Source organism: Suricata suricatta, chromosome 7 (genome assembly GCF_006229205.1).
Source record: "Suricata suricatta isolate VVHF042 chromosome 7, meerkat_22Aug2017_6uvM2_HiC, whole genome shotgun sequence".
Taxonomy (NCBI): Eukaryota; Metazoa; Chordata; class Mammalia; order Carnivora; family Herpestidae; genus Suricata; species Suricata suricatta.
Genome location: NC_043706.1, coordinates 96,611,136 through 96,624,558, shown reverse-complemented (window position 1 = coordinate 96,624,558; position 13,423 = coordinate 96,611,136). Strand labels below are relative to the sequence as shown.

Below are 13,423 nucleotides of genomic sequence, written 5' to 3'. Positions count from 1 at the left end.
TCTTTCCCCAGCCTTGGACAATTTCCTTCCTGGATTTTGTCCTCTTGTTTTAAGAAGTATTAAATGTTTATTTATCAGTTAATTAAGTTACTTAAGAATCACTTTGATTCTCTGAAATCTTATTTTTAAGCTTTGTTAAAGATGGTATGCATTCGCTTTCAAGCTACTGCTAACTGAGACCTCCTACTAAGGTGTGATCTTTCTGAGATCTCCCCTCAATGCCCCATGTTTAACAAGATTTTTCTGCTCTGGCTGGTTGGAATTTAAACACTTCTGGGCACTGTGTGAATTTTTCCAGTTTATATTACATATTATGGACTAATATATGTAATTATTTATTGCATTATAAAATTCAGTATTTTTCCATCTATAAATCCCTGGTAGTTTTTCTTTTTCACTTCATGTAGTACACTTGTACATATGTCCATGTAATTATAGGCTAATAAATCTTTCATTTAAAAAGGGCCATATAAATATATATATGTGTATATATATATTTATATTTTTATATATATCTTCAGGTGCAGCAAGGGAGACAAGAAACTGAGGGAACCATGCTTAACCCTAAAGTTAGTCTTTTGGAGAAGACAATTTCATAGGATGGATGGTGGTAACCATCAAGAGGAAAAGACAGCAGGATCAGTTTCTTTGGACTAGTGCAAGAAAAAAGAAAATTAAATAAATAAATAATAAAAACCGAGAGCTGGCCTAGACCTCAAAACTGATTCTGAGGTCTAATCAAACAACAAGATCTGTCTGGGGTTTCTCAGTACCAATTAAACAATTTCAAGATGACTGGTTGGGACCTAAGGGACAGTATAATGATGGGACATCATTTTTCATGGACAATAGGGATTAGAGACATAGCCTTGACCCTCATTTATAACAAATTTAACCAATAACCTGAGCTCCGATATGCTAATAGTTATATGCTTTTCAGATGAACCATGGACTAAGAACTTTCTTTGGTCTCAGGTATTCTTTCCAAAATGCACAATCCACTGGGCTCCATTTCTTACTCAATATAATTACTCCTAGGCAGAACATTATCAAAAGATATCAAGCCAGGTATTAGGGTATTCAAGCAAAAGGATTCAACTAAGAGGCAACCCTAATATAAACAAAGGAAACCAGCCTAAAACACATGAAGTGCTTAGAACAGGCCCTTCATGATTGATAATCAAGGTGGATTAACCTTCATCTTGAAATATTGATATTAATGATCCACTGTGAACAAGATAATCTCTAAATGACCTTCTAATTGTGAAATATTATTCTGTCTTATCCATCAAACATAACTGATGGCTTAATACTACACATTATACAGACGACGCGTCTTTTCTTACTAAAAGTAAATATTTCAATGGTTGTCATCGCCCAAAGGTGTCACCACATTTCTTTATTTATCAGATCGTACGATGATGCTGGCCCATTTCCCTCGACCTACTCAAACCTCTACGAAAGACTTAACGATGCTACTTAGGATGCATCTCCTTGCTGCTCTGTGCAGGTGGCTTCCTCATTGTCGCATAGACAGTGATGGGAACATCAGTTATTGTCAGGCAATGACTTCCGGGGCATCTGCGGAGTTGCCTGAATAAAAGAGCAAAGCACATGAGGTTAGACACTAAAAAGGAAATTTTTTCAGAGCAGCAAAGTTTGAGTGCATATCAACTATTTTAAATAATTTTGAAATCTTTGAATGTCACAATATTGATGACATTGATGAGCCAGACATTTAAGACTTCTGTTGCAAAGAAATTATGATTGTTGCCATACATTTAATCACGGGAAATCATAAATATAAAGTAATCCTTTAAATAATCATTTTGAAAAGTATGCAGTGATTGCTAAATGGCAAAAAAAAAAAGCAGAGGGGGTGCATAGTTGTAAACATTTTATACATATATGCACCTTAAAATAACTTTGAGTGATTTAGAGAAATTGAAAACTAGAATATGTAGAAAAATATAAAACTGAACATACTAACACCTTAAAATAACTTCAATTGAGTGATTTAAAGGAATTCTATAAACTAGAATGTGTGGAAAAATATAAAACCAAACATACTATTCCATGTACTATTCAAACGTTGATTGAATCCTTAAATGACATCTAGTCCAAAAATACATCTAGTGCTTGAATTTCCATCCCATCATTCCCATCAGATAATCACCCAACCTCAAACATTTCTAAAGACAAGTGCTTAGTACTTCCTAAAATTTCCCACTGCATCCTTAAATAACTCTGATTTTTAAAGTGCCTACCTTATTAACCTTAAATCTAAAAGTTTCTATACCACGAGAACTCTAACAGTGTAGTAATTCATGTTTTGATATGGTAAACAGCAGAAAAGTGGAACAAATCCTATTTATTATAGTTTCCTTCAATTTTGCAAAACATGATTTTGTTTTATAGAACATTCATACTCTACATTACTATCTTACTGCTAAAGGACAGTCTTCTTCATACTTGTAGCCTTATGCCTAGCATGTAAAAGCACTGAAGACTTGCTTATTTAAATGAATGTTACCTTTCTTGTAACTACCACCAACAACAACAATCTAGCTAAATATTTAAAAAAAAAAGAAGAACTGGTCTACCATTGAGACTTACAGAGTTAACAAAAACAAGCTGTGCTAAGAACACCTGGAATATGTTAATACTAATTTCATAACAGCAAAGTTTGTTAATACTAATTTAATGGTCCCGGATTTTTTTCTTACTAATACTGAACACCAGCTAAAGCTTATACTGATGATAGCCATTACACATTTCCTCAGCCATCGGGATGGGAACACCAGACCTGGTTGGTGACATCTCTTTCCCATTACAGGCAGCACTGGAGCTCAGCCCAGATTCCAGCCCAACTGAAGAATCTCCTCCTTCCACTGGAAAACTCCTTGGCTGGGTCCCACACCGAAAAGGCATAATTCACTGAAAACCTAGATTAGGAAGTTAAAATAATGGAGTGGGGGTGAGCTGTCTTCAAATAGTCCTTCAGAGTCTTTAATGTTATTATTTTGTCACAGTTATATGGAAACATGCTGAAAATGACATTTTAAAATACCTTTGAAAGTGTATAAATGCCATATTACACAACCCCTCCTTACTACAATTTTAAGTCTACCAACAAATATAAAACAGCCATTAAATGCTAGAAGTGAACTGTGCCCTATTGTTAAATTACTGAAGTCTATTTCTACTGTGTGGGGGAGAAAATGGCTTGAAATGGCTGTTACAATCAATAAGCTTGAGTCCCTACCAACATTCCCCACTGCTTCTCTGTCTACCTAAGCCCTTCTCTTCCTTTGCGGTATAGTCAAGTCTCACATCCTCCATTTCATCTTCCATTAACCCTGTTCATGATGACCATTCATTCCCCCGCCTCTCCACATTTATAGCACCTTAGTCAGACTATGTAATCCTAAGTAAGGGACTTGACCAAGTATGCTTCTCAAGGATAAATTGGGAATAATAGTATCTATTTCCAGGTAATAGTGTGAATTAAATAAGATAAAATGTAATTAAATGTAAAATGTAATTAAATTGGGCAAAATGTAAACCACATGTAAAATACAGTGTCTAACATAGTCAGTGTTCAATAAATGTTAATTATTATTACCCAGCAGATGCTACTGAGCATTATTAAATATATGTACACACACACTATTTAAATAATATTTATGTGAGATTATGATAAATATGACACACGTACACACAAACACACATATACACATGAAAATGTTTATAAAATAAGCTCTTTAGTGCCTACTATTGCCTCTACTTGGAACTGCTCCCCAACCCACTGCTCCCACGCCTTACTTGCTAGGACCAACTCATTCATTGTCTGAATTTGCATTTCACTTTCTCAGGGAAGCACTCTGTATTTTTGCTTTGTAATAGATATCACTCTAATTCAGGATTTCTCAACTATGACACCACGGACATTAGAGGCCAGAGAGTTTTCTGTTGGGGAGGAAAGAAGTTGGCCTGTGCTTTGTAGGATGTTTTGCATCCAAGGTCTCCATCTACTACATGCCAAAAGTACCTTTCCTCAGAAGTTATGACAATCAGAAATGTCTCCAGATATTACCAAATGTCCCCTGGTGGAGAAGGAAAAGAAATCACCCCATGTTGAGAATTAATGCCTTAATTTTTATAAATGTTTTTGCTTAATCATTGTCCCCCTCCCCCATCCCTATTTCATGTCTGTCTTTGCCACCACTGACTGAATCCTTAATACCTAGAACAGTGGCTGGCACACAGTAATTAGTAAATATTTTCTATAAACTTACAGGTGTTCAACAAAAGAGGAAAAATGAAATATGTCCTATTACATTTTCTTATGCCTAGAATAGTATTTTATGCCTAATAAGTGTTTGCTATGGTAATAATAAAACTAAATTATTAAAGTTTAATAATTTGAATATTATATATAATGGTTTTTATAGACTATGCATTTCCTTTATCAAGGAAAAAAGTGGTATGCTCAATGACAAGATAGTAAAACCACAGTAAAATCTATCTAACTTATGTAGGTATGAAGTTTTAGCTAACATGATCAAGAATTCCTAGACTTACCAAAATAGGCTGAGTCTGATTCCTGTAGAGGTGAATAAATCAACTGCTTCTACTGACCTTCCATAGAAGACTAGACTTGCCAAAGGAATGATGAGCAAATGTTCCAGTGACACACAGAAATTATTACATCAGAAGATTCTTTCACATAGTTTCCTACCTGCCAAAGAACAGAAGGTCATGATCCATGGCTCCAGCAGCAAGCCAAAATTTAGTTAAAAGTTGTCTCTAAAGTTTGACAGTCTTGCTCTTGTCACTGCCTTATTCTCCAACAATATGAAATATTTTAATCTATGAATGAATTTATCTATATTCTAAACCTACAGCCTAATCATGAGATTCTTCTCACTTTATATCCCATTTTCCTCATCTTTATCTTCCAGTTTTTTCCTTAACACAAACTAATTCAACCTAACTATGTCCTCTTCCCACACCAAAGGCCTCAAGCTGCACTTTCATACATTTCTCTTTGGCTTTTCCTACGTGGGATTCTTTATACCCATTCTCTCCCTAATGCCTAGACTACCTCTCCTTTTCTATTTCCTCAAGAGCCTTGAAACTCCCAAATTACAGAAATAAGGCCATTTGAGAAAATAAGAATACATCCTGTGCTGTCCTGTTTTGTTCCCTGGACCCTGAGCCTCTGTCCTCTGTTGTATCACCTTATCAAAGGAATAATGACCAAATGTCCTAGCAACACTCAGAAATTATGACAGCAGAATTTTTTCACATCGGTTCCTATCTGCTAAAGAATAAAATGTCTCAATTCATAGCTCCAGCAACAAGATGTAATTTATCTTCTGATCTACCCTCCCTCTCCCAATTTCTGTATCAACAGCTTACCTCACTGAATATAATATTAAAATATAACTCTTAAGCCAGAAAATTTCTCTTCAGCTAATCTTTTTCGTTTTTCAGTTTTCATGGTTGATGGCAAACTGTTAAATGACATTAAGCATTTCAATGTTCTTTCTTATCTACATTTTATGCTGTTTCCCACTGCTCGGTTTTCATATGATTTGTGTTATAGAAATTAGCATTTTACATAATTGAGTTGATGTTAGACAAAATCTTACCTCTACCTTCTTTTTCTTACCAGAGTGCTATCTGTGAATAGCTGATCACAATTTTAGCTTAGCGAAACCATTTAATTGACTGTGTCATAGTCAGACAAACTGAAACAATTGCTGGCAATTGTTAGCTAATGTATCATTAGAACCTAAACATTTGATCCTTGGGATAGCAAATTTTTTTTAATAGTTTGCATTTTCTAGTAGAGGTAGCAGTAGGAAACTGATGGGTTTCGACATGATAATTAGGTTTGTATTTTAATACCATGTTAACTCTGAAACTGAGCAAATCACTAAGTTTTCCTGGAAAAAAATTGTATTAATTTCTATGTCATAGAGTTATTTTGAGGAATAAACAAATCTAACATGTAATAAACTCAATGTCTGGGATACAAAATTCCATCACCACTTTACCTCTCAGTGCATAATTCTTGACATCAGAATGTCGAAACATTGATTTCACTTTTTAGTCATTCATATATTTTTAAACTACAAAGTAAGTATCTGCATGTGATAGTCAAAAATCCTCTAATTTACAACTAATTTTAACTAGTTCTCTGGCACAAGTTGTACCAAGTTTCTTTTTTTAGTATGGATGATACAATGAAACAAACCAAACAGTAGTCTTAATGATGAAACTTTCTAGCACTAGAGTAATAATACTCATCAGAAGACAAAATGAACTTGACTTTCCAGCAGATCTTCATAGAGAAATGGTGAATACGTGAAGTGTCGGGAGGGGTGGGTGGAGATGGTGAGATCTCTAAATACTCTTATTCCTCATAAGCCCAAGAGTAATAATAACTTTCCAATCCTCAAAATAGTGATTCATGAGATGCAGAAAAGGAATAATGCTTGAACTTAGCATCTCCTAAGAAAAAAGATCTACTACTGGAACTAATTCATTCATACAACAAATATTTGCTGAGAATTCACCATGAGCTAGGCATATGCTAAGTGCTGAAGATAAAATATTGAGCAAAACAAACACAGTGCCTACCCTAGTGGAGTTTATAGGTTAGGGTAGTAGAGTTTACAGGTGCTTGATTTTAGACTTTTACAAGCAAGGGAGCTCACAAAATTATAATCTCTCGGGAAACATATTAAGTCTCATTGATTTTTCTGTTAATTTTCTGTTTTCTATTTACTTGATTTCTTCTACAATCTTTAGTATTTCCTTTTTTCTGTTTACTTTGGATTTAATTTGCTTTTCTTTTTCTAGTTTCTTAAGATGAAAGCTTACGCCATTGATTTGAGACCTACCTTCTTAATGTAAATTTCCATCAAAGCACTACTTTAGACTCATTCCATAAGTTTTGAAATTTTGTATTTTCATTACCTTCTGTTAGTTTTCCCTTTTGATTTTTTGATTTATTTTATTTAAAACTACATTATTTTTTTCAAATATTTGGAAATATTCTAGCTAGTTCTCTTACTGATTTCTTACATTCCATTGTTGGGAGAGAATATTCTTATTATAATCCTTTTAAATTTATAGAGACTTGCTATGGTCAGAATTTGGGCTACCATGGTAAATGTTCCACCAGAATCTGTTGTCACTGAGTGAAGTATTCTATCCACATAATTAGCTGGTTAATAAAGTTGTTCAAGCCTTCTGTATTCTTACTGATTTTCTGAATTCTTCATCAGTTACTGAAATAAGGATGTTGAAATCTCCAACTATAATTATGAATGTATCTGTTTCTCTTTTCTATTCTGCCAGTTTTTGAATCATATATTTTAAAGCTCTGATATTAGATGCATATTTAGTAGTGTTATGTCCTCCTAATGAATTCACAACTTTACTATTAAAAACCAACCTTCTTTATCTCTAATATAATAGTCCATGCTCTGAAATCTACTGTCTGAAATTTATATAAGCTATTTTATATTCATTATTGTTAGTATAATGTATCTTTTCCTATCTTTTTACTATTAACCTATTTGGCCTCCTTTATAGTCAAAGTGGCTTTCTTATAAACAGTATATAATTGAGTCTTGCTTTTTCTTATCTACCCTAATGATCTCTGACTTTTAATTAGGGTGCTTCAATTACTGACATTTAATGTAACAGATATAACTGAATTTGCTTGCCCTCTTGCTATTTGTGTTCTTTATGTGCTGTTCTTTGTTCCTTTTTGCTTATTCTGTCCTTTTGAAATACCTTAATATACTTTATGTATCTATTCTATCTCCATTATTGGCTTATTGCTTTACAACACTTGACTTTGTTTTTGGTTAGAGTTCATAATATACATTTTTTTTTACTTTTCAGTTTGCATTAAATAACATTATACCACTTCACATAACTAAAAGAATCTTACACTAAAAGAAATTCACACTGAGGTACCTGGGTGCCTCAGTCAGTTAGGCAGCTGACTTCGGCTCAGGTCACGATCTCACAGTTCTTTAGTTCAAGCCCCACATTGGGCTCTCTGCTGAGCCCGCTTCAGATCCTCTGCTCCCTTTTCTTTCTGTCCCTCCCCTGCTCTCTCTCTCTCTCAAAATAAAATAAATTAAAAAAATTTTTTTTTAAAAAATGAAACTCACATTGAAAGAATCATTTCCCCTCTCCTACCCTGTATTATTTTGTCATACATTCTACTTCTATATTCTATACTATAAACCCTGTAACATTAAGTTTTTCTTTAAGCAATTAGTTTTGAAGAATTTTTTTTAAAACAAGGTAAGTCTTTTATACTTACCCACATTTTCAGTGTTTTTATTCCCTTGAGTAGGTCCAGATTTCCATTCAACATCACTGCCCTTTTATCTGAATGAATGTTTTCATTTAACAGTTCTAGTCTACTAGTGATCAATTCATTCCGTTTTTGTATGTTTTACTTCATTTCCAATTTTTTTTTTTGTTTCTTTATTTTGAGAGAGAGAGTATGCACAAGTGGTGGAGGGTCAGAGAGAGAGAAAGAAAGAGAAATCCCAAGGAGGCTCTGCACTGTCAGAGCCTAGCCTGATGCAGGGCTCGAATTCATAAACTGAGATTATGACATGAGCCAAAGCTGTACACTTAACCGGCTGAGCCACACAGGCACCCCGCTTCACCTCCATTTTTGAACAGTATTTTTGCTGAGTATAAAGTCCTAAGTCAACAGTTTTGTTTTGTGGGGCTCTTTTTTTATGTACCTAAAGATTTTTGCTCAAGTTTTCTGACTTGCATTATTTCCAAGAGTCTGCTTTTATTCTTTGTTCCTCTATATGTAGTGTGTCTTTTTTTTTTCCTCTGAGTGCTTCTAAAATTTTTCTTAGCTGGTGATATTAATTTGATTATAATGTGCATGATGTGGTTTTATTCCTGTGTCTAAAGTTTCACTGGGTCTGTGGGCTCATAATTTTTATCACATGTGAAAAACTTTTTTCAGACATTATCTCTTCAAGTATGTTTTTGTTTCCTCCTTCTGCAACTGCAATTACACAGCTTATATAAACTGAAGTTATCCCACAGCTCACTGATCATTTTTTATTATCTTTTGATTCTGTTTTATTTTGGACAGTTTCTATTGTTAAATCTTTAAGTTCACTACTCTTTTCATTTGCAATGTCTAATCTGCTCTTAATTCCATCCAGTATATTTTTCATTTTAGACACTGTATTTTTAAACTCTAGAAGTCTGACTTGGGTCTTTTATATTTGTGCCTTCTTAATCTTTTCATTCTTCCCTCTGCCTTTTTGAACATATGGAGTATATTTATGTTATTTTAATGTCCTTGTCTACTAATTCTTTTGTTTGTGCCATTTCTCAGTTTGTTTTAACTGATTCTTTTTAACCTCATCTGGAATGTGGTTTTCTACATTTTCGCACATTTTTCAATTTTTCATTTGATGCCATACATTGTGAATTTTTATGTTGTGAGGTACTGGATTTTATTCTTAGTCTTCTAAGCACTTTCAAGTTTTGATCTGGGAAAATTATCTGGAAATATCTTTGTCCTTTGGAGGCTTGATTTTATGCTTTCCTAGGTTAACTCAGAATAGTCTTTCATCAAAGGCTAATTTGTCTCCACTGCTGAGGCAATTTCCCTCACTGTACTCAATTCAGTGTGTCCAGATAACACTGGGTTTTCCCATTCAAGGCGTTGAGAATGTAAACTAACTCCACCCTTGTGTCAACTCCCCAAAATGTTCTTCCTGCTTCTTCCAGTGGCCCATTCCTCACTCGGGGTAGTTTCCCCACCTGCACTTACTGATCAGTACTCAGTTTAAGGCTCAGAGAAATTCCCTGAAGATCTCCAGAGCTTTCTCTATACACTCACTGCTCTCTTGCACTTTGCTCTGAAAATTCTAGCTGCCTTGATCTCCCAGAATTTTCAGTTGTCTCCCAAACTCAGGATGGCTGCTGGGCTGTGTGTGAGCTCTATCCATTAGAAAGAAGTCACTAGGTCCAGTCCAGACTCAGGCAGAAGGGATCACACAAAAACGGGGGCAGAGATCATCAAGTACCACCTTAGAGGCTGCCTACCATAGATGCTATATTCTGTCACATCTGAGAATGCTTGTCATGTACTTATAAATCTTGTTTATCAAACATTTCTGTCTTTCTATCTTCTGAAAATTCCAATTCCTGTACCCCTTATGATTACTCAGAGCCCACGTGACGAGTTTTGGCCAGTGAGTTAACAACAGCCATTAACTGCAGTGTAAGATCCTCTTTCTCTCTGCCACAAAAGCCAAGAATGTACGAAATAGCAGTAGCTCAGCAACCTGGGTGCAGAGTGAGGAAAACATAAAGCAGAACTACAGGTACCTCCCAAAAGACATGGATCATGTGCCCCCAAAAAATGAACCTTTAATGTTTTATACAACTGAGATTTAGGCATTAGTTGTTACCATAACTTAGCAAAATTTATCATGACTTACACAGACTTAGAACTGCCATGACAAAAATCTAAAACATGTCACTAGGATAGTGGTCAGGCAGCAGGTGACAAGGAAAGGATTACTGGAAACTGAAAGGATAGTTATTTATGTTATTAGTGGCAACCGTATTAGGAAAAAAAAAAAACCTTTGCAAAACTCTTGTGATAACCCAGAAGACAGATGATTTACAAATGAACTTGAATTCCAGGGAAAGAGATTAGAAGACAATGTTGGTAACATGTTGGTTGCTACGGGTGCCTTTGTCAAGTTATATGAAAGAGAGATGGGCTCAGAAACACAGCGTGCAAACAGGAATAAAAATGGAAAGGACCCTCACAAATACTAAGGATATTTAAGTCACAACTCGGAAAATTAAAGAAGTATAATTTTCTTGGAACACATTGTACTCCCCCTCAGAGCTCTGTAATAGACTTCCAATGTCATCCAGCACTGACTGTGCTAGAGAGGAATCCAACAAACCCTGTTTTCTCCACGACTACCATCCCTCCACCGTCACTTCTGTTTCTTGCCTGGGTGCCCAAAGGATTCTTTTATTCTGAAAATTGAGTAGCTTAACCAGGATATATCCTCGTGTTGACGGTTCTAAAAAAATGTTTCCATGGATCAAATATAATTAACATACACGATTATATTAGTTTTAGACATTTCTATACATCACTCAGTATTCATCATTATCAGTGTACTCTATTTTTTCTTATAATCCTTAATCCCGTATTCTTTGAATCTAGAGATTCTCTGTCCTTGATTAGCTTTTATATCAGTAAGGACATTTCTTCTTCCAGTTGCTGTGTTCTCTATTGAGGGGCACGTATTAATCTGAGGTTGAGCCATCGGTGTCCCTTTCATATATATTATCTTCTAAGAGCTTTAATACCTCTGTCCTCCGCCTCAGTACTCTCTGTGATTACCTCAAGCTTCTCATCTACATCACTAATTTGATTTTTAGCTCTCTAGTGGGCCTCTTTGTGCTTCTAATTCTTCATTTCTAAAACCAGTTCTTCCACTTACGGCTAAAATTTGAAAGGTAAGTTCTATTTTTTTCCACTGTGTTTGTTTCAGAACTGTGTATAGCTCTCCAGGATGGCCTGCATTCTGCTTGCGATACCGAGCTTGCTGAATATCTTAAATGAGGTCTCAATTCATCTATTTAGGAGTGTATTCAACTCCAGGATATGCTCAAATATATGAGTTTGATGTGGACTCCTGGAAAATATAAATTCTAAAAGGTTCATCTGCTACTACTAAGGTCCAGAAAGGGCTGGTATATAAGGTTCTGCCTTTATTCTTAAGCAGAATTGCTTGTTAGTCTGATTCTCTCCAGACTGAAGTTAAAATGAGACTTGTTAGGACCGTTGTTGTTGTTGTTCTTAGGACTTTGTTAATTTAACTCGTTCCCACATATGACCTCTGGGGAACAATGACTTAGACCTAACCACCATATGACAGATAGAGCTCTGAGAAGACAGAATCCCAGACGAGCGGGCACTATAACTCACTGGCATATACCTACTTCCATCACTGCCTCCAAACTGGACCAAACTTTGCAAACTCTGAAAGCACTAAACTTTGGGACTTCAACGTTAAGACCTAAAGTGTAGTGCTGGAGGTTCCAGACTGCACCTCCATCAGGGACTCCAGGCTCACCAATAAGCAGTTAAGAGTAAAATTTAGCAATTGCAAAACATTATTGATTAAAAGGTGCCTATTAACCACCAGAGATGTAAGTACTAAGGTGAAAAATACCCAAATGGAAACATGAGAAAGCCTCAGCACCATAAACAACCCCTTGTAACCTCAAACCTACCAGCGATCAGAGAAATGTAGTAACAACTATTATTTGTCTTAGTGGAGGAATAAGGTGTTCCAAAAAAACAAGTATCATAGTTACTATCACCACACACTAATTGCACATATAATTTAAGTTATTTACTTTTAATTGCTAGTCCTAGATGGATGGCTAGTCCTAATGGCTAGTCCTAGATGGCTTCCTAGGACTTTGTAGTTCCTCAGAATTTCTGTAGAAAATACGAATTTCAGTAAAGAAGTGCTGGAGTTCTTAACTAAAATCTGGTCTAAATTGATCAATAAGAGTTGAGAGTATTTTTCAATGTTTGACAATTTTCAGTACTTGGTAACGTTCAGGAATGCCTGACGTCTTCTCCTTCCTTCTATCTAGTTTACATAAAGCAAGTGCCTAGTTTTAATTTTATCTCTTCCACCAGACATCTGTTTACTGATCTACAGCCTCATCCACTGAATCCTACTGCACTTACAGTCAGCAACACACAATACTGTAAGTCAAAATATTTTTTAGTATTTCATGTGTATCTTAAGATTGTAAGCTTCTTGGAGCTGGATCTGTCCTGATTTCTTCTGAATACCCTAGAGGATCTAGAAGTTGACGTTGGGAGCATACAGCTTCAACGAACGCTGACTGGGTCTCTGAAGCGTTTTGTCAAAGTGTATAAACAGCCTAGTCTCGAGTGTACCCTGACACGCCTATTTGGGGTTTCTTTGTGCTCATCTACACCGTTTTCTGTTAGAACAAAGGGCTTGATGGATAAACGCATTACAGCAGCGTCCCAGGGAAACTGATTCAACGGAATCCGAATCCTCCCCCCACCCCCCGCCAGGGTGTTGTGACTGTGAACAAAAACTAGACCTCTGATAGCCCATAAAGAGTTTTAAAGACACACATTTTAAAATCCCACCCCAAAGCCTAATTACCCGCCAGTTACCCCGGCCTCCGGAGCTGCCGAAGCTCAAAGATGTTGGCAAGCAGCTAGATCTGCGGTCCGGAGGCCCAGTCGCTATGGTAACGGTGGGACGCAAGTGCACTCGCGCGGCCTTCTGACGGAAACACTTAGCTTGAACCTAGA

General features: G+C 35.8%; 1 protein-coding gene across 4 annotated transcripts; it reads right to left on the bottom strand.

The window, feature by feature from the left end:
* Positions 1 to 1,367: 1,367 nt before the first annotated feature.
* On the bottom strand, positions 1,368 to 13,391 carry FAM229B (family with sequence similarity 229 member B). 4 transcript variants are annotated; one of them, XM_029945131.1, is made up of 5 exons: positions 13,283 to 13,391; positions 4,585 to 4,741; positions 4,052 to 4,106; positions 2,807 to 2,945; positions 1,368 to 1,593 (listed from the first exon to the last, which is right to left on the bottom strand). In XM_029945131.1, exons 4-5 carry the CDS (start codon positions 2,929 to 2,931, stop codon positions 1,476 to 1,478), a joined length of 243 nt encoding a protein of 80 aa, XP_029800991.1. In that variant the 5' UTR covers positions 2,932 to 2,945; positions 4,052 to 4,106; positions 4,585 to 4,741; positions 13,283 to 13,391; the 3' UTR covers positions 1,368 to 1,475. The 4 variants fall into 4 exon arrangements, with proteins under 4 accessions (XP_029800991.1, XP_029800988.1, XP_029800990.1 ...); XM_029945128.1 differs by lacking the exon at positions 4,052 to 4,106 and having other exon boundaries at positions 13,283 to 13,390; XM_029945130.1 differs by lacking the exon at positions 4,052 to 4,106 and having other exon boundaries at positions 4,585 to 4,737; positions 13,283 to 13,383.
* Positions 13,392 to 13,423: the final 32 nt, after the last annotated feature.

What these genes read in the sequence shown, in the direction of transcription:
- FAM229B (XM_029945131.1), bottom strand. Translation starts at nt 2,931, where the DNA reads ATGCCTTTTCGGTGTGGGACCCAGCCAAGGAGTTTTCCAGTGGAAGGA. An exon ending in AAAGAGATGTCACCAACCAG is followed by an intron (nt 1,594 to 2,806) that starts GTCTGGTGTTCC and finishes TCTTTTATTCAG; the next exon opens with GCAACTCCGCAGATGCCCCG.